Source organism: Pangasianodon hypophthalmus, chromosome 4, assembly GCF_027358585.1.
Source record: "Pangasianodon hypophthalmus isolate fPanHyp1 chromosome 4, fPanHyp1.pri, whole genome shotgun sequence".
NCBI lineage: Eukaryota > Metazoa > Chordata > Actinopteri > Siluriformes > Pangasiidae > Pangasianodon > Pangasianodon hypophthalmus.
The window spans coordinates 6,243,291-6,261,781 of NC_069713.1; the positions used below are offsets into that span (position 1 = coordinate 6,243,291).

General features: G+C 37.7%; 1 protein-coding gene across 3 annotated transcripts in view; it reads left to right on the plus strand.

Annotated features, from left to right (window-relative positions):
• Positions 1 to 18,491, plus strand: part of LOC113547280 (phosphatase and actin regulator 1) — an 83,976-nt gene that overhangs the window by 49,506 nt on the left and 15,979 nt on the right. For 2 of the 3 annotated variants that reach the window (XM_053233623.1, XM_026947540.3), the window contains exons 3-8: positions 7,306 to 7,386; positions 9,534 to 9,662; positions 12,879 to 13,082; positions 13,311 to 13,614; positions 16,746 to 16,939; positions 17,851 to 18,007. In XM_053233623.1, the coding sequence (XP_053089598.1) occupies positions 7,306 to 7,386; positions 9,534 to 9,662; positions 12,879 to 13,082; positions 13,311 to 13,614; positions 16,746 to 16,939; positions 17,851 to 18,007 (1,069 nt within the window). The remainder of the gene's footprint in view (positions 1 to 7,305; positions 7,387 to 9,533; positions 9,663 to 12,878; positions 13,083 to 13,310; positions 13,615 to 16,745; positions 16,940 to 17,850; positions 18,008 to 18,491) is intronic. The other variant, XM_026947541.3, reaches the window with a different exon arrangement.

Genomic DNA, 18,491 nt, shown 5'->3' on the forward strand with positions numbered 1-18,491 from the left:
GTGCAAATCATGGCATGGCACTGTGCTCAGTTTTAATGACCACGCTTGTTAATGCTGCTCAACTTATCCATGTCATTTCATGTCATCTGTTTGTTAGCATGAGAGCGTATCTCATAGTATCAGATGATATCAGATGTTCGTATCAGAGCATTTCTTTGAGAGAAAGTGTACAAGTAAATGAACATGGTATTGGACCTATATCCAATACCTGTATCAGTATCAATGATCTAATCTTCACTATTTCTCTAAAAACTCATATATCCCTGCTTGTAAATCTTGGTGCAGTGATGATCATGTATATATTTTTTTCAGATTTATGCATTGGGTTAATAAATACCAAATATCAAATCGATTTTAATCTGGAAAACAAAGTGGTGTTAAACCTTTTAATTCATCAGCAGTGTGACCTTCTCAGAAGTGGAGCTCTTCTCTAATTTGGGTCACAACCATGCAAACAGTGTACGTATGAGGAGTGAAGAACTATAAATAGGAAGTCATTTGCAATCCAATAAGTAAACCTCACTTCTAAAGCCCTTTATTTTGATGGCTTTATGCGTATGATATTGATTTGAATAAGATTTTAATATGAATCTGTTCATTTGGCGCAGCATTGTTTGCTTAGATGTTTGCATCTGTTTTTTTTTTTTTTTTTTTTCTTTTGTAGACGTTGTAAAAAAAATAAATTAAGTCGTATTCAGGATGTTAAGCTTGTTAAGGTTTGCTTAATGGCTCACTATTTTTAATAGTGTACATTTCTGTATTCCACTTCCAGGAGCTGGAAAAACAATGATGCTGCAAAGCCGTCTCGGAGTCAGTACTTTCAAACTGAATAGCTTTGTATTATCTGTGCTGTGTTCTTCTTTTGTGTTAGACATTTGCTCTGATGACTGGCTCTCTGACTCATTTTTTGCACCAGCGAGTCTCTGTTTTATATGAGCTTCTCTTAGATATCTGTTGGTGGATCTGACCTAAAGTCTCTGTGAGTTGTCTTTGGAAAATGTGATTGAACTAGGATGAATCACTGCCATTTCTTTGTACAGTTTACTTCACTGTTTATTAAATGCTAGACGTGGTGTTGGTTTAGTTTAAATCCGAAACACTCCAGTCACTTAGGAAAGTAAATGTCGGTGTAAAACCCCTGTGTATATATTACAGTAACCTTCAAATGTATGTATGCATGCATGTATGCATGTATATATGCATGACATCTTTCATCTACAGAGTAATGTTAATACCCTGTGTGTACTGTTATGCTTTATAAGGCTTATGTTATGTTATGTTATGTCTGCCAGATTCCGAGATTGCCCAAGCTATTTTTTTATTTAAATTAAATTGTGTGGTATATGAACTTGGAACCATTTTACACATCAACCTATGCGTACCTAGCATCACCGTGTACAGATGATTACACTTTTACATCTTTCTTTTTGTTTCCAAATGTGCTGTCCCATTCTAGAGCTGAAACAATTTAGTCTTTTACCATTTAATCCAACTCTTAGCATTTAGTCCAACTATTTAGTTACATTTAAACTAACCGTTTCCAATTTAATCCAACTGGTAGCATTTGGTCTCAATTGGCCAACCACTTGGTTACCATTTGTTCCCACCGTTTACTTCAAATTCCAATGTTTAGTCCAACTGATTATCATTTAGTTTTGTCATTTAATGCTGTCATTTAGTTCCACCAAAGAGTCCTACAGTTTAGTTCCACTGTTACCATATGGTCCTGTCATTTACTCCAACTTTTACGTTTAGTTACACTGGTTAGTCCAACTTTTACCATTTAGTCCCACCATTTACTCCAACTATTATCATTTAGTCCAACCATTTAGTCCAACTTTCGACATTTAATCCCAATAATTGCTTTGCCCTTTACCATTTGGTCCCACCATTACTGTTTTGCATTCACTTGCTATTAGCATTCATTTCATTTGGTCTAGCCATTACATTTTGTGTAAAGTTCAACTTTTCTTATTTGCTTAGGCCATTTAATCCAACCATTATCATTTGATCAAAGCATTTTGTCCCACTATTAGCATTTAGTCCAACCCTTTAGTTCCGCCATTACTATTCACAATGTTTATTTTCTGTTCCAGATTATTTCATTCAGTTCTGTTGAAGCAGGTAATATAGGCTCACCCTTACCAAATGTTCCAGAAAGTTCTCTATTGCAGCATTCACTTTGCTGTATTCGGACATTTCTGGCTGGGAATTTAATTTTTAACGGTCCTAGTTTGATCTCGGAGGAGCTTTCGGAGCAGATGCTAACCCAGAAAAGCATGCCAGTCTGTCTTATGTGCAGCCCGAGGACTTGCGTAACATCTCATAATGTACCATACAGGGAGTTTAGCTGGTCGAGTTTCGTCATAAATCTCTTGCTAGTTATGTTTTAAATTTTTGACCTGGCAGAATGACTATTTGAGAATGGCTGGTGAACATTTAGCATGTTACGTGCAGAACGGTCTGAATCACAAAGTCTGATTCACTGATTAACAGTCAGTGACATTTGATTTTGGGCTCACCTGCTTGAATGATATACATCTGGCATCCTGGTCATGATAGACATTTGAAACTGTGAAAACTCATTAATAGTCATAATTCAAATTAATTCACATGAACTGGAATCCAAATCAATTTAAATGCGTGTAAGCTGTGCAAACCAACACACTTGCACCATCTGGGAGAACTCACGGAGCAGTCGTGAAGGTATCATGACCCAGAGGACGGTGTATTCTTGGCACATGCTTTCGTAACCTCATATTTTTTGTTTGAGTTTGAATGGGGTCTATTCACGATTTCTTCTTTTCTGGACTTTGACATTTACCTGGTTTAGAAGATCCTGAGCCCATCGCCTCAATCCTTCATATTCTCATGCTTACACTGTCTTTGGTGAGACCATAACTATTTTTCCTCCAAATCACCATGAATGTATTGATGGAAAAAAAAAAAGTTCTTAAAAATGGACTGAATTAGCTGCCTAACGAATGCTCAAGCTCGGACACATTCTGAGGAGCTAAATCATCCACATGCACAAGCATAAACCTTATTGAATTTTAAGGAAGCTAAGAATCTAAGCTTATGAAATTGTCCCATTTTGTGCATGAGGATGAGGATGGTGCATTGCAACACTGAGTCAAATATCTTTTTTAAATTAATTAATTTAAATATGTATCTATAACGTTATGAAGTTGGTACCTAATATGTTTAATGTAAATATGGAAAGTTTGTTTTGGCACCATTTAGTCACATCATTTATTCCAAATAGTTGCACCATTTAGTCTGGCCATTAACATTTTGTCCAACAATTACACTTTAGTCCCACCATTTAATCAAACCATTAGCAATTAGTCCCAGCATATACTTCCACCATTTAGTCAATCTTTTACCATTTGGTCCCACCATTCCCACTTAGTCCAGCTATTTAGGCCCACTCATTAGTTCCACAGTTTAATCCAATTATTACCATTTAGTCCCACCTTTAGTCCAAAATGTTTCCATTGTCCCAGTGTCCAATGATTTGGTCCCACCATTTAGTCCAACTACTGCCATTTGTTCTCACAATTTAGTCCCAATATTACCATTTAGTCCTGCCATTTAGTACCACTATTAGCATTTAGTTCCAGAACTTAGTTCAGCTATTGTCATTTGGTTTCACCATTTAGTCCCAATATTACCATTTAGTTCAGCTATTTAGTTGAACCATCTAGTCTTGACATTTAGTCCTGCTATTTAGTACCACTATTACATTTAGTCCCACCAATTAGTTCAACTACTGTCATTTGGTCTCACCATTAATCCCACTATTACCACTGTTGGTTTTTGGTCCTAATACTAATAGTAGTATGAAACTAATAGTCGCACCATTTATTCCAACTTCTAGTATTTTAGTCCAATCATTATTATTTAATCAGACTATTTAGTTGCACTGTTGGTATTTAGTCTGAGCATTTTCAGAATTCAAGGGAAATAATAATTCGAGTTTTTTCGTATGCACAGTAAAAAAGGCAGTTATGTTGTACAATGAAATTCTTACTCTGTTCTTCCAATAAACCATTAATACTGTAGAGAAGGTGTTATAAAGAAAGTGTGTATACTTCAAGTACTTAATGAGGTAGGTAGGCTGTAATGCAGTAAAAAAAAATGTTAAAAAAAAAAGTTCAAATGTGCAATATTGCAAGGTTCGTTAGCAGCCTTGTTACCTTTTAGTCTGTCACTGTTTATCACTCATCCAGGTGAGATGGTGTCCATGCTTACCTTACCTAATATGTGTATGTGTATTTTCCATTAGTGCATGCACATATGGTCTTGGGCATTGATGCATATACTGCATGTACATCACACACACACACACACACACACACTCACTCTCTTATCCTATTCCTCCACTTTTCTGTAGTGTAGTTAGGAATATTTCTCCATCCTGCAGAGGAAATTTATGCACAGCAAGCATAATTCTTCTCTTTTCACTTTCTTAACTTGTTCCTTATTTGCAGGGGCAGATTTTGGAAATACCAATGCGACAAAAACTGCCTCTTTTCGGAGAGTGCGGTGCGGTGCGGTACGGAGGTTGGAGATAAAGTCCCTCAGCTGCCACTGTCTAAAAATAGCATAGCCGTGGCGCTGAGACTTGGCATTACTGTAAGACTTTGCACATTGCAGCACCTGCTGACTTTTATCTTTGTATCTTTTGTCCATTGTATTAAAAATTGAATTCATTTATCCCGTGTGTGTCCTAAACCATTTCCCATCATAAAGTAATGGACTGTCTTGCTCAACATAATGTTTCATAGGTATTTCGGGGATCGTTTTTTTTTATAGTGTACCTGAGACTCTAGATATTCTATAAGGCTAGTCGTGATGTTGATCTTTCCAACATGTGAGTCTCTTTAACCGTATAAGCTCTGCATTAAGGTTTTAAGTTGCAGGCGAATGTTGTCATTACAGAATGAACCATAATTCCTTTGTCAATCAGAAGACACTTGATGTCCTTCAAATGACCAGAGGTCATGGACTGAATGCTGTATTTTATTTTTTTTTACATCTCTGAATTTTATTCTTTACTCTTGAGAATCAGTATTACATTGTGACGTCATCACATGTTCATATCTGAACATCTTACACATCAGGTGAGGGAAATAACAAAAAGTGTATATATATGTATATAATATATACACATATATATGCATATACTTAAGGATACCGCATCATTTGTTTGGGTGGGTTACAAGATCATCAATGAAACATACATATCTCTACTTTTTGCATTTCTTCATTTATTTCTATACATGTACTATAAGTATACTCCTCTTCCCTAACTATAGCAGTTGCCCTCTAAATGACAGATAATAAATTACACTGCTAGTGGACATAACTATAATGTCCGTCAAGACGTCATAACCATGCATCTCTTCTTTTCATAAAATAGTAATACTGGTCTCTGCTAACGTAAAACATATTTAAATTGGCAGTATTTTATTCATATCCAGAGAGACTAGTGACTCAACTGTGGCACGTTGGAATCCATCTTAAGATGTTTGTTGTGTACCGTCCACGTAAATCCAATTTAAATATTAAACTGTACACTGATGACTTTATTTGTAAGCCAGTATGTGTCTAAAATCTGTTATTTCTGATTTATTTTGTATGATAATCCCTATAGAAGGTTTTGTTTTTTTGGTTCCTGGAAAATTATATTTAGGAGATTCAAGATGCATTTAAAACATTTAAATCTAATTGGATTTCAGCATTTCGGCTAGATCTTATGAAAGTGGAAATGCACCCGTCACTCCAAAACACACTTCTCCAACCAAATCTCCTTCCAAAACATTATTAAAAAAAAAACAGAGTCTAAACAATTTATTCCTTTTCTCGATTCATCAGTTAGTATCCCTCCCGATGCAACCATATTTATCTATCAATAAATAAAATTTTGTTGCTTTGATCAGATAATAAGTTTCAACTGATAAAAATCAGTTGGAATGAAAATTCTGATTTATTAACAAAAAAACATGCTCAAATAAATACCTTTTACAGATGGACGTGAGTGTTTGAGACATCTTTCAGGGATCACTTGAATGCATTATAACACTTCTAAACAGCAATTTGATTGAGTGATTCAAGCTTCTTTAAATGTACTGAATTGAATAGAATTGTTTTTTAGTTCCAAAAACCTCTTGAATCAAGAATCAGTGAATCAAGAATCAAGTCAAGAATTTGACTTCCTGAAAACTGCTATTTTTGATGTGGCAACAATCTTCTGCGTAAAAACAACACTGCAAATTGGTGTATGTTGGTGTACCACCAGTTATGGTGGCTGAGATCATATATGATCTATGTATGAAACCAGAAGAGGAAAAGAAAATGAGAGTAGATGAATAAGTTTTATGCTGGAGGTAGGAAATGAACTGACATAGAACAACAAAAAAATCCACTCCTCCGAACAGACAGCGTTGAACACAAAAGCGTGACGGACATGATCAGAATCGGCAGTGACTAATAGACAATTTGTCATCTTCAAAAGTGCCGACTCGGTGCTGTGAGCATCCATAAACCCCGACTGTCAAAAAAAACAAAAAAACAAAAGTGTGATCATAATTCTTCTTTGCAGCTGTTGGAGGATGAACAAATATTTAATCAAGATGCCCTCAAGCACTTGAGTATATTTTGATGAGTTAAAATTGTTCCGGAGTCTATATTCTGACAAAACGTGTACTGGAAACGTGTTTATGTCTGTTTTATGTGACATTTACGTTTATAAAGTGTGTCAAGTTTAAAAAAAAAAAAAAAAAGATTGGACTTGAAGTAAACACATGATTTCTTTGCTGCTTTCTGTGGAGATTTGCCTGTGAATCAATCCCGGGTCTTATTATTAATAAAAAATACCACTGTGCTGTTAAATCCTCACATCTGATTGGTCAGAAGGTGTTGATTAATTTTCGATAAAAAGAGGACTCTTACAGTAGTGCAGCTGCAAATCACAGGTTTGGAGCATTATATTAATGCTCTTGTTCTAATACATTATCATTCCTGTAGTCATTCACAGGGACTTGTGTGGCGAATGATCCACAATAACAGCTTCAAAAACATTGATAATCTTTGATATGATGCTTTCTGTAAGGAGACATTTATGGAAGGAGTCTCCAGTGTCAGAGATAAACCTGTAACTTGTTCATCTTGTTTTGTTTTTTAAGGATGAAAGAATTTACGATTTGTGGGTTCTCTGTAACATGATGAGCTGTTTTTTGTTTTTTTTTTTAGAAATATTTATTAAACATATAATTAATATTGGTGTTTGTGCGTCCTCAGCTCTGGAGAGGGAGATGTCGGCGAGACAGAGCCGGGAGGAGCTGATCAAACGAGGAGTGCTGAAGGAGATCTTTGAGAAAGGTGAACATTTTGCTATGATTCATATATAACAGCAATGATGTTCCAGGCTGATTGGCAAGACTTCGTCATATTACCAATTTTGGAAGTGGCTCCTTACTGGTTTATGGGATGTGTGCGTGTGTACTTATTTCAGATACAGTTAAAGACAATGTGAAGCAGAAAATTTCAAACATTTTTCATCTGAGTGAAATGCACTTTTGTGCAGGAATAATGTGAAGTGGGACTTTAGCCCTATCTGGACAGGGTTAAATTTACATGCGGTCCTGGGGTAATTTTCTGTTTTTTCCATCCAACTTTATTTCCATCCGGATCTCCATGTCAGTGTTTTTCTCCATCCTCCTCTGAGTAAATTACTGTCCAAATTACCTACTGTGTTTTTTTTTTTTTTTTTCAGCACTCATCTGATCATTTTAGTCCTGGATACACTTGTAACGTGGTTTTTTGTGCAGATGTCGCCTAAAGTTAGAAAAAAAAGAAGTCTGACTGCTGCTACTTGCTATATTTAGTCTCGCAGCACGCATCAGTGCCCCTCCCCCAAATATTAAACACTTCCCGAGATACAAAATGAAAAATGGATGCTTCTCGTATACATAGTGATTATTGTTTTATTGTATTTTTAAATTGTTGAACTTTGGTTCATCCCAAACTGAAATAAGAGCCAGAGTCTCTTCTCTACTCCAGCGCATCTTCAACCACTGGGACGCCATGTTATGAATGGAGCGTGATCACATGACCTCTTAGAAACTCGCTCCTCCTGCGGTCATTTTATTACTACCCAGATGCAAGATTTTTATCACTGAGGAGACATGTAAAAAGATTTATTACCGACATCCCTCTGATAAACTAATCCAATCTGAGTATGGCTTTTGGTTTTATTGGCTTGGCTTGGCTTGTTTTGGTCGTTAAAATGAAACATGGAGTCAGATCAGAGTTCATTTATTGGCGTGAAGAAGTCTCTGGACCATCCACCATACAAGTCCCTGTGTTAGTCGTTACTATAGAAACGAGCAGCAGATCTTGTGTATGCTGGTGGACACTTCTTGTGCTCATTCATACTTCTTTGTGTAAACATTGACTGTGTGTGATTGAAAGTCTATTATTTGCTGACATGACTGTTTTATTTTTTTTCCCCCTCCTTTCATTTCGATTTTTAAATTTCCTTCAGCGATCTGTAGAACATTTACAAATCAGATTGGCTGCTTGTCTTTAGTCCTCTAAGAGCTTTAACGTGTGTAAGCTGATTACGGCTTGTGTGTGCTGGTGTGTATTTTCAAGGCGACAGTAAACAATACAGATTATAATTGATGTAGAAATGTTAGCTGCTTGATTAGATCTCACACACACACATTGTGCAGAGCTAGTTTATGAGAATATATATTGCTTTGAGCGCTAGTGTTGGCATTAAGTACCCTTGTGTTGAGTCATAAGTCAAATACGCTGTAAGCCAATGTATTAGAATCAATTTTTTTCCAAAAGGAAACTCCAGGATTAGAGTATTGATACTTTATCCACCAGTCTTTATGGTGACGAAGAAAAAATGTGAGAGAGAGGAATGTTTCAGTGACAGTGTTGCCTTAAAGTAAGGATTTAGTCTCGATCTGCTCAAGAGATCAGCAATCGCTCGAGTTCCAGCACTGCAGATCATGGATTTGTGTTGCTCCAGAAGGGGCTTATGGGTAACGACATGTATTTACATGCATCTTTACATTCAAATAAATCATAATTAATTCAGATGTCAGGTCATACTTTATAATAGCACTAGTACTGAAAGACATAATAATAATGTGAGTGATGTTGAGAAAGCAGATCAGTGACCTCTCTTTCTCTCTCTCTCTCTCTCTCTCTCTCTCTGTCTCTTTGTGTCTCTCTATGTGTCTCTCTGTCTGTTTGTCTGTCTCTAAATCTTTGTCTCTTGCTGTCTCTGTCTCTCTCTATATATCTCTCCTCTTCCCCTCTTTCACTCCCTCTCTCTTTGTCTCTGTCTGTCTCTCTTCCTCTGTCTCTTTCTCTTTATCTCTTTCTGTTTTTCTCTCCACCCCTCTCCCTCTGTCTTTCTCACTTTCTTTCTCCCTCTGTCTCTCTATCTCCATCTCTCTCTCTCTCTCTCTCTCTCTATCTCCATCTCTCTCTCTCTCTCTCTCTCTCAGACTCGAGGATGGCTGTAGTGAAGCAGGAGGTGAGGCTGGAAAACGGCCTGTGTGCGACGCCCAACCCTTTAGAGAGCAGCCGAGCGACAGAGCTGCTCCTGCAGGGACTGACAGACGGCCACGGAGCGGGTGAGTGGGAGGAGCTAAGGCAGGAAAATAAAAAAATAAATAAATAAATAAAAGAGAAAAAGCACACTGAAATAAGATTAACTATCAACATGCAGGAATCTTCAGTGCCTCAATTCACAGCAACTTTTAGATTAAAGAAAAATTAGAGCTAGAATCTGTATATAAGGGCTTTGATATTACTCACCAATATTCCTGATTTTTTTTCTTTTTTTTCCCCCAAAGACTTGAAAAAAATGTAGAATAGTATTTCAATCATTTTATATAATATTCAGTTTCTTGAAGAAATAGGTAATATCACAGTTTTATTTAAAAAAACAAAAAAAAACATTCTATGAGCTGTTCAATAAAAATGAATCTGATTTTTTTTTCTGCTGAAATTGTATATTTTCTGCGCTACCTAAAATCCACGTTAACAAATTTGTCTTCATAGACCTTAACATCAAAGTTGAGTCAACTTTCCCCTCTTTGATTTCTCACAAAAAAACATCTAAAAATTATATATAAAATTTAAAAATATACTGACCAGGACTCAAGATGAATGATGGTATTAAAGATGAAGATGAATGATGCCATTAAATTTTGATGCATGTAATGTTTGGGAAGCGTGCAACACAGATGATCAGCGCTGAATCATTAACAGATTGTCTATTAAGCTCATTAAGTGAAAACTTTTCTTATGAATTTGGATGAAAGAAGGCTAAGGACTTTTAAGGACTGGTTCTTCTAACTAACATTTTAGCATTATTTTAACCAAACCTTTATGGATTTGTTCATTATCTTACAAAGTCTACTAACTCATGCACTTAGACAGTAATTGCTTTATTTCTGATGGTTCTGTGTGTTTCTACAAGTAATACAGGAATTTGTTCCTTTAGGAAAATAAAACCAAATCTCCAATGGCTTCCTATTTCCTGTATATTCTCACTACATAAACTATAACATAACGGCTTTTTAGACCCTACATACTACTCTATATATCTAATACAGCGATATCTGAAATCCAGCCACGGTAATAAGCGTCCTTTTGGGAATGAACTACTCACATAAAATAGCATTACATCATTGTTTATATACAGGTTATATACAACTGGTAAAAAAAAAAAAAAAACACCTAAAATGTCCTCTCAACTCATCAAATTTCAACCCCTCAACTTGGGGTAGTCTTCTCAAGTACCAGTTGTTTACGCTGTGATGTCAAATCAACATGGCCGCTCACACTGTGAACAGTGTAAAGTCTCCCTTCTCTACTTTTTAAATGAATTTAATTAGCAGTATTGGCTTTAGATCAGTTGATATACAGACACAGCACTTGGTTAAATCTATAACACTGACCATATTAATCACTGTTTTGAGAATCATCAACATTAGAGTGATCACTAACGTTGCTAGAGCTACTCGCTGTTGTCTGCTGTTGTCTGCTGTTGTTGCTGTGCTGCGATTTCAGTCCAAAATGTTGCATGAATGTTTGAAGTTCACTATAGTAGAGCAGCACCAGTAACCACTCTGGCCTGAAACTGAAAAAAATTGTGGAAACACTATGACATCACAACACAAGGAGGTTAGGTTACTACTGCATATGATCACCATTTCACAAAAAAAGAACCCAAAAACAACAGTACTGTAAAGAAAAATGCCTCCAGGAAGTGTTTTACATTTTTTTTAATCATCATGTATTTATCTAGAGATGTTTATTGTAGCTGTATATGATGTGCATTTATCTAGAGCCTTATTCTGAACCCATTTGGCCAAAATATTAATGAAAAGTAGAACACTGGATCATGAACTTTTCTTTCTTTCTGTTCTTCTGTCTTTGAAACCTGGTTTTAAAGCATTTGAACGCATTTTGTTTGTCAGATTGTCTTCAGGTTGAAGAATTTGCTTTCTAATAGCATGACCATGAGAGGCCAGGATGCAAATAACAAAAAAAGTCATACAGAGCCAGCATGTATACCTGCTAATTTAATTTATGGATGCAATGATAACGCTTGAATAATGAAGGCCCCTGTAGTTGAGCTGTGTGTTACTAAAAGCGAGTGAAGTTTATGCTGATGTTGGTGTATCTATGCTGAAGTTATGTTATCATGCTGTACAGTGTGAAGATCAGCCATTCACACAAAGCTCAGCATGATGAAGGTGGAGATTTAGGACTGCCGATGATCACCTTAAAACATTTCCGCTATAGACAGTAGCGTAACCAGTGACTCACGAACACGAGTCTCTGCATCGCTGTTTAATTATGCAGCGTGAATTTCAATCAGGAAACTGAAGCGCTTGTCTTTGGGGCAGCTCCGTCTTCTGCCGGGCCGCTATCAGCTCTCCAGCTCATCAAGATAATGACTGTGTAAAAATGATCAAACGCATGAAAAAGGGTGCAGCTTAATGAGTCAGTCATGCTAGTGGGTTTTTTTTTTTTTTATCATCAACAAAACTTGATGATCAAGTGCTTTTTTTCTGTAGGTTTAGTGCTGTGACCCTGTGGTGCTTTTCCAAAACTTTACACTTTTATTTTGCATACTTCAGCAGTTTGATCCCTCACCGAGACTTAGCGTTAACTCCAATGAGATGGTTTTATTAAAATGGTGTAGCAGAACCAATCGACTCTAGTTCAGCAGCTCCAGATTTATTTGAATGTGAACTATCGTGGCTCTGTAGCAGCTCATCAAGAAACGAAAGAGCTTTCACAGACTTTCATATATATATTTTTAGTATTTCATTTATTCTTTCTAGTCTGATTAGTGAAATAATCGAACTAAAGAGAATAAATGAAATGTATATATTTATGAAAGTCTGCGAAAGCTCTTCTGTTTCTTTTCATTTCTTTAAAAAAAAAAAAAACCCTGATGATGTAAATAGAAAGTTTAAAGAAAGTTTAAAGACTTTTGGACAGAAGTATCTTATCTGCATTTTTTTTCTCCCCAGTTCAAGTTCGAAACATACGTCTGATATGAAACATAACCACTTTGAATTGATGTCTTATTTATAGTCATGAACTAATTGACATTATCACAAAAGAGACAAAGAAAAAGAACCTCCTCCTCTTCTATATAATCTTAACCCCAAAGTAACACGGGGTTAAAAATATAAAAACGTTCGATTAAAAAAAAAAAAAAAAAAAATCAATAAATTGTTCCATCTTTAGAAAAACATCAGCGCAGTTATCTAATGGTCAACAAGCCTGTTATTAACACAACATTTATTTTCCTGCATTTTCTGCAGCTCCTATTGAATTCCGGGCCTCCATGGAAGGCAGCGTTTGTCCTCAGGACCCCTCCCTGAAGTCGTCCCTGGTTCTGCCTGCTAAGAAATCAGTGGTTTTTCCAGGTGAGGTTCAGGAGAACCCTGCGAAAGCCGTGCTCTTCCACAAGCAGCCGCCCGCTCTGCCACCGAAGCCTTTTACCCGGCAGCTGAACCACAGCATAGGTGAGGAAGAGCACTTGGTCACATGACCACAGCTCTGCTGCATTCAGGGTTTAATTAAAGACTGAGATGGTAAAGGTGTGGGATGTGGTTAGAACCAGGCCAGTATTCATCTTCTTCTGTTACCGAAGGGATTGCTATGGCTCCAGCACTTCATCACACAACAGCAGTTCACATATTCATTGAGATGTTTCAAATATTCATCTTCCTGCATTCCTTCCTCTCCATCAGAGCCATGTCAGACCCTGAAGCTGCCCTGCGTTCAGGGGAAACACTCTCCTCCTCTTCCTCCTAAGAAAGTGATGATCTGCGTGCCATCCGGAGGCCTGGAGCTGCCCGTCTCCTCCCCGAGCCCTCTCGCCACCTACCCCGGGAAGTGCACTCCCATAATGCACCACGGCAGCCTGGGGGGGCATCACGGACACCCGCACCAGCTGCAGTACGGCAGCGTGCCCAGCCGCATCATCGAGGAGCTCAACAAGACGCTGGCGCTGTCCATGCAGAGGCTCGAGAGGTCCGTCTGGGGCTCATGCAGGTTTTTTAAGAAGACTTATTCATATTTCAGTGGTCTAGTGTCCGGGTTGCCAGGTATCCCCAAAATTCCAGCCCAAGAGCAGCACAACAAGACCTGAAATGTCAACTATCCCAAAATGTTCAGGAATTAGAAAATGGAGATGCATTTTCTTCTTTTTCTCAGCCTCTGTATGGGGAAATAATGTCACTGTGGTGTACGCACATTTCTAATTTGCAGTATTTTACACCTTTTTATCATCGCCTGGTACGGCCATTATCCACTCCATATTTCCCTCTACAACGTTTTTTCCATATTTACTTGCCGTTCTGATGAAGGCACACATAGAACGAATGATCTCTAGCCTTCTTACTCCATTCAAAGAAGCTTTCACAAGGTGATGATGTAACTAGCCTATTTACAGAAAAGCACTCTGACCTTAATCACTGTGATATCTGTAGCTCTCCAATCACAACAGAAACAGGTCTCTGCATCACTGATGCACTGTCTGCGCTTGTACTTTACCTTTATTTGCCATAGCCTATGTTTGCAAAATTGATTCGTTTTAATTCCAATTATTTGTTTATAACAAGATCTTGGTAGCTGTGGACAATTTTTAGCCCAAAATACATGACAAGTGCACATCTGCAACCTTCTTCCAAAACCAGGCCCATAGGGTGTAAAAAACACAGCCCTGGCAACCCTGGGATTTTTGATGCTTTGCACTGTATTGCACTTAGAGGAGGTTTGGAATGGATGTGGAGTAGAAATTTAATATTAGTATGTTAGTATTAGTTTAATCTTAGTATATTAGTATATTTTAAAGATGTTTAAAGTATTTCAGATCTTTTTCTGCTGTATAGATCCCCACAATAAATAATCACGTCAATAAAAACGTCCAGTTGCATCGCAGCGTTCGTATATGCTACAAGGTTCTTAAAACGGGGTTGGATTTAAAACTAGCGTCACCTTTTTGTCTGCTTCTGAACACAACTAAACTACTGCTCATGGATTAACAGCTAACTAGCAACTCTTAACTAGTACAGTAGAGGCACTATTAGAGATTAGCTACATGGAGGTGACAAGGTGGCGTTTTTACAATTTCTCAATAGCTGAGGATGAATTTCAATCCAGCATCAGCTTGTTATCTGCTTATGAACATGACTAGACTACTGCTCGTGCAATAACAGCTAGCTTCTAAGTAGTGTAATAGCCGTACAGAGATTAGCCAGCATGTGCAGTTTAGCCGTAGCGTTTATGTTTTTTGAGCTCTTACTAAGACGATACAGGAGATTCTTGAAAACCGTGATTTTTGATCTTTTGTACAACAAATTTGAAATCAGATTTTCCTTTTTAGCTTTTTAACCACTGGTTTGTGTGTGTTTTAAATGGTTGATAAAAACTGTGAAACCATGCTATTTTAAAAACAAGGTTATCATACCATGAAAATTTTAAACCGTAACACTTCTACGACAGTACGAAGGACACACACTGCCTCAAATTTGCCTAAAATAAGGACCAGCTTTTCAGTCAGTGCACAGCGTCCTTTATCTCAGGAGTAGAGCTGCACTGTAGCTGAAATGCGAGGTTTATTAGCATGAGAGCACGTGAAAGGCCAGTTTTGCTCTTTTTTTAGAATATAGAGCAGGTCACAGCTGTAGCGTAGCTCGTATCTCGGATGTGCTGTTTGTGAACTGTGACCCAGCTAAGCTAACACGCCCACCTCGACTCCATGGCCCATTTTCCCCACCCGAGAGACGGAGCATAGTCTCACCGTGGCTCTTTCTCTGGCCTTCCTGCGTACTGATTGGCATCGGGACAGAATTCGAACGCTGCCAGTCTCTACCTGATGCCAAGCCGGCCACAGCTTGTGTCTGTTGCGTAACGGATCAGAGATCCAATTTGGCTAAACAGCATTCCTTATTCCTCAAAGATTCTTCAGCTTGGAGATGAATACTGCCATCTCACTGAACTGTGCTCTTTCGCTGAAGCTGCTGTCCGGATTATTATGTTTTATTTGAATTTTAAAGTATATTGCAGAATGCTTTAATAGTATTTTTTTCCATTACTAAATCCAATTGAATTAAAATAAAGCTATCCACTTTAAAGGAGCAGTGTGCTTTCCTTACAAAAAGTGTTTCTAAAGCTTTCTGGAAATTTTCCCAGAAATTAATTACTACAATATTTCTCCAAATGTTTTTTTTTTCTCTGTAGTTTTATTTTTTGGTCCAGAAATTAACTTTTTGCTATTAATCATTTCATTTTTCACTTTAAAAAAAAAAAAAAAAAAACCATTTAGGGCATCTTTGCATTTTTTATGAAATGCAATATTTCCTTTTTTTTTTATTTTTTTTATTTATTTATTTATTTATTTTGTAATTTTATTTTCTGGCCCTGAAATTAATTTTGCAAGGCAATATTTCTCACAACTTTTCTTTAAGGACATCTTTGCTTTTTTCCTGGCCCAGAAATTAACTATACAATAAAATATTTACCACTGTTTTTGTTTTAATTTAGAGCTTTTATTTATTTTATTATTTTATCTGACCCAGAAATTAATTCTGCTAGGCTCATAAATTTTCATTTAGGGCTTCTCTGTAATTTAATTTTTGGCCCAGAAATTAATTTTGCAATGAAACCTTTTTATTTATTTATTTATTTATTTATTTTATTTAGGGCTTCTCTGTATGTTTTTCTGAACTATAAATTACCAGAAATTAATGATGCATTAAAATAGCTATAGTTTTGTTTTAATTTAGAGCTTCTCTGTAATTTTTTTTTGTGGTACAATGCATAAGAGTTTCTCACAGTTTTCTTTTACGGCTTCTCTGTATTTGTTTCTGGCTCAGGATTTAATAAGACTGCAGTTTAGTGTAGATGAACTAAACAGGTAAATTATTGGCAGGTTTATTTTTTCTTCACCTAGAAACCAAGGGAGGTGCAAACTTTTGCACTAAAGTATGTGATTGTACAGCTATGTATGACTGAATAAGAAGGCAAACGTGTAACACAAGCATATGGTTTACGTGCTTTTGTGTTGGCCTTCAATCATTAACGTAGGTTTTAATTTTACAGTAATGTAGACTTTCTCTCTCTCTCTCTCTCTCTCTCTCTCTCTCTCTCTCTCTCTCTGTCTCTTTCCCCTCCTCTGTCAGTTCTGCATTGCATTCTGGGCAGTGTGGTCTTTTGGAGAGCAGGCCGGTACCCACGGTGGTGATCGACTGTGAGGACGATAAGGAGAACATGCCCAGTGAGTCAGACTACGAGGACTTGCCCAGCATGTACAAGGACGACCTGGAGGAAGAAGACGAGGAGGACGATGAAGAGGACGACGACTCGCTATTCACAAGTTAGTCCAATTATAACGCTTATTTATAGTGCGTACAGCAGGAGTTATCTCAGCATGCAAGGAATAAAACACTAATTATGAAGTGATTAATGTTTTATTTCTCTTATACCACATCAATTTGTGACATGTCATACTTTTTATCCATTTGTAGTTACAGTTCATGTTGTAGAATGTCCACGAGAAAAGTTCTCGCTTACGTTATTACAATTGGAAACAGTCGTTCCTTCACCACGCTCTCTAGTTTCTCTGTCTCATGAAGTGACTCTTCTGTCCTGAAGATTTCAGAAAACTTAAACAGCTTTACCTCTGACTGTTACAAAGCTCTGACACTGGAGACTCCTTCCATAAATGTTAAATAACCCTTTTTTTTTTCCTTAGAGAAAAACTTCACCATATCAACAAGTATTGTCCGTTTTTCTCTGTATAATAACACCACGTTGTACATTATGCAGAGCATAAGTTGTCGTACAAGTCCCCGCGAATGGGCTGTTACCATAGCAACGATAATGTATGTAATTGATATGATAATGGCAACAAATTAAAGAGCACCTTCTGACCAATCAGAATCGAGAATTTGACAGTGTAAAAACGCAATAATGCATTGTGAGCCTATGCTACAATGAGTTGCACGCTAATTCATATATGTTAATGTTGCTAGCTTGGATGTCAAATCTAACCAAGCTTGAGTTGAAAGAAATGGCGACTAAGGGAAGCTCGGCTCACACAACAGGTTGGTTTAGGGACGAGATGTTCTGCACGCTCTGTCTCTTTGTGTTAGAGCAGGTTGGAAGGGAAGGAAGTGTTATCAGGCAGGTGTGTTGTGTTCTGAATCATCTCAGGGTCCTGTTCTGAATCTAATTTACCCGAGTGTGTGTGTGTGTGTGTGTGTGTGTGTGTATGCGTGTGTGCAGATACTTTAGCCCTGAAGGTGTTGAGGAAAGACTCGCTGGCTATAAAGCTGAGTAACAGGCCATCTAAAAGGGAGCTGGAGGAGAAGAACATCCTGCCCATGCAGACGGACGAGGAGAGGCTCGAGTCCAGACAGCAGATCGGCTCCAAACTCACACGGTCAGAATAAACACACGCGCACACAAACACACACACACGCGCACACACACACTTGCAGAAAAGCTGTAAGGATTTGTGTGTCAAATGTTCACACCCAGGCAACCTGGAGTCTCCATAAACATGGACATGGAAGTGTGGTCTTCGTGCTTCTCAGAAACAGCCTAGAAACCGATGGATTTAAGGTCTTTGACGTTCTTGTGGTGCGATAAAGCAGGGCACTCACTCAGCAGCACGTGAAAACGGTTACTAAGCAACACCACGCTGCTGAATTGAAAAAAAATTCACAGATCGGTTTTAACTGATGATGCTGCAAACTGTTTTCCACACAAATTAGGCAACATTAGGCTACACTAGCAGAGGGTGTGTGTGCGTGTGTGAGAGGGTGTGTGCGTGCGTGTGTGCGTGCGCGTGTGCGTGAGGGGCTGTGTGAGGGGCTGTGTGAGGGGGGGCGTGTGGGCATGTGTGTGCGTGTGTGTGTGTGTGT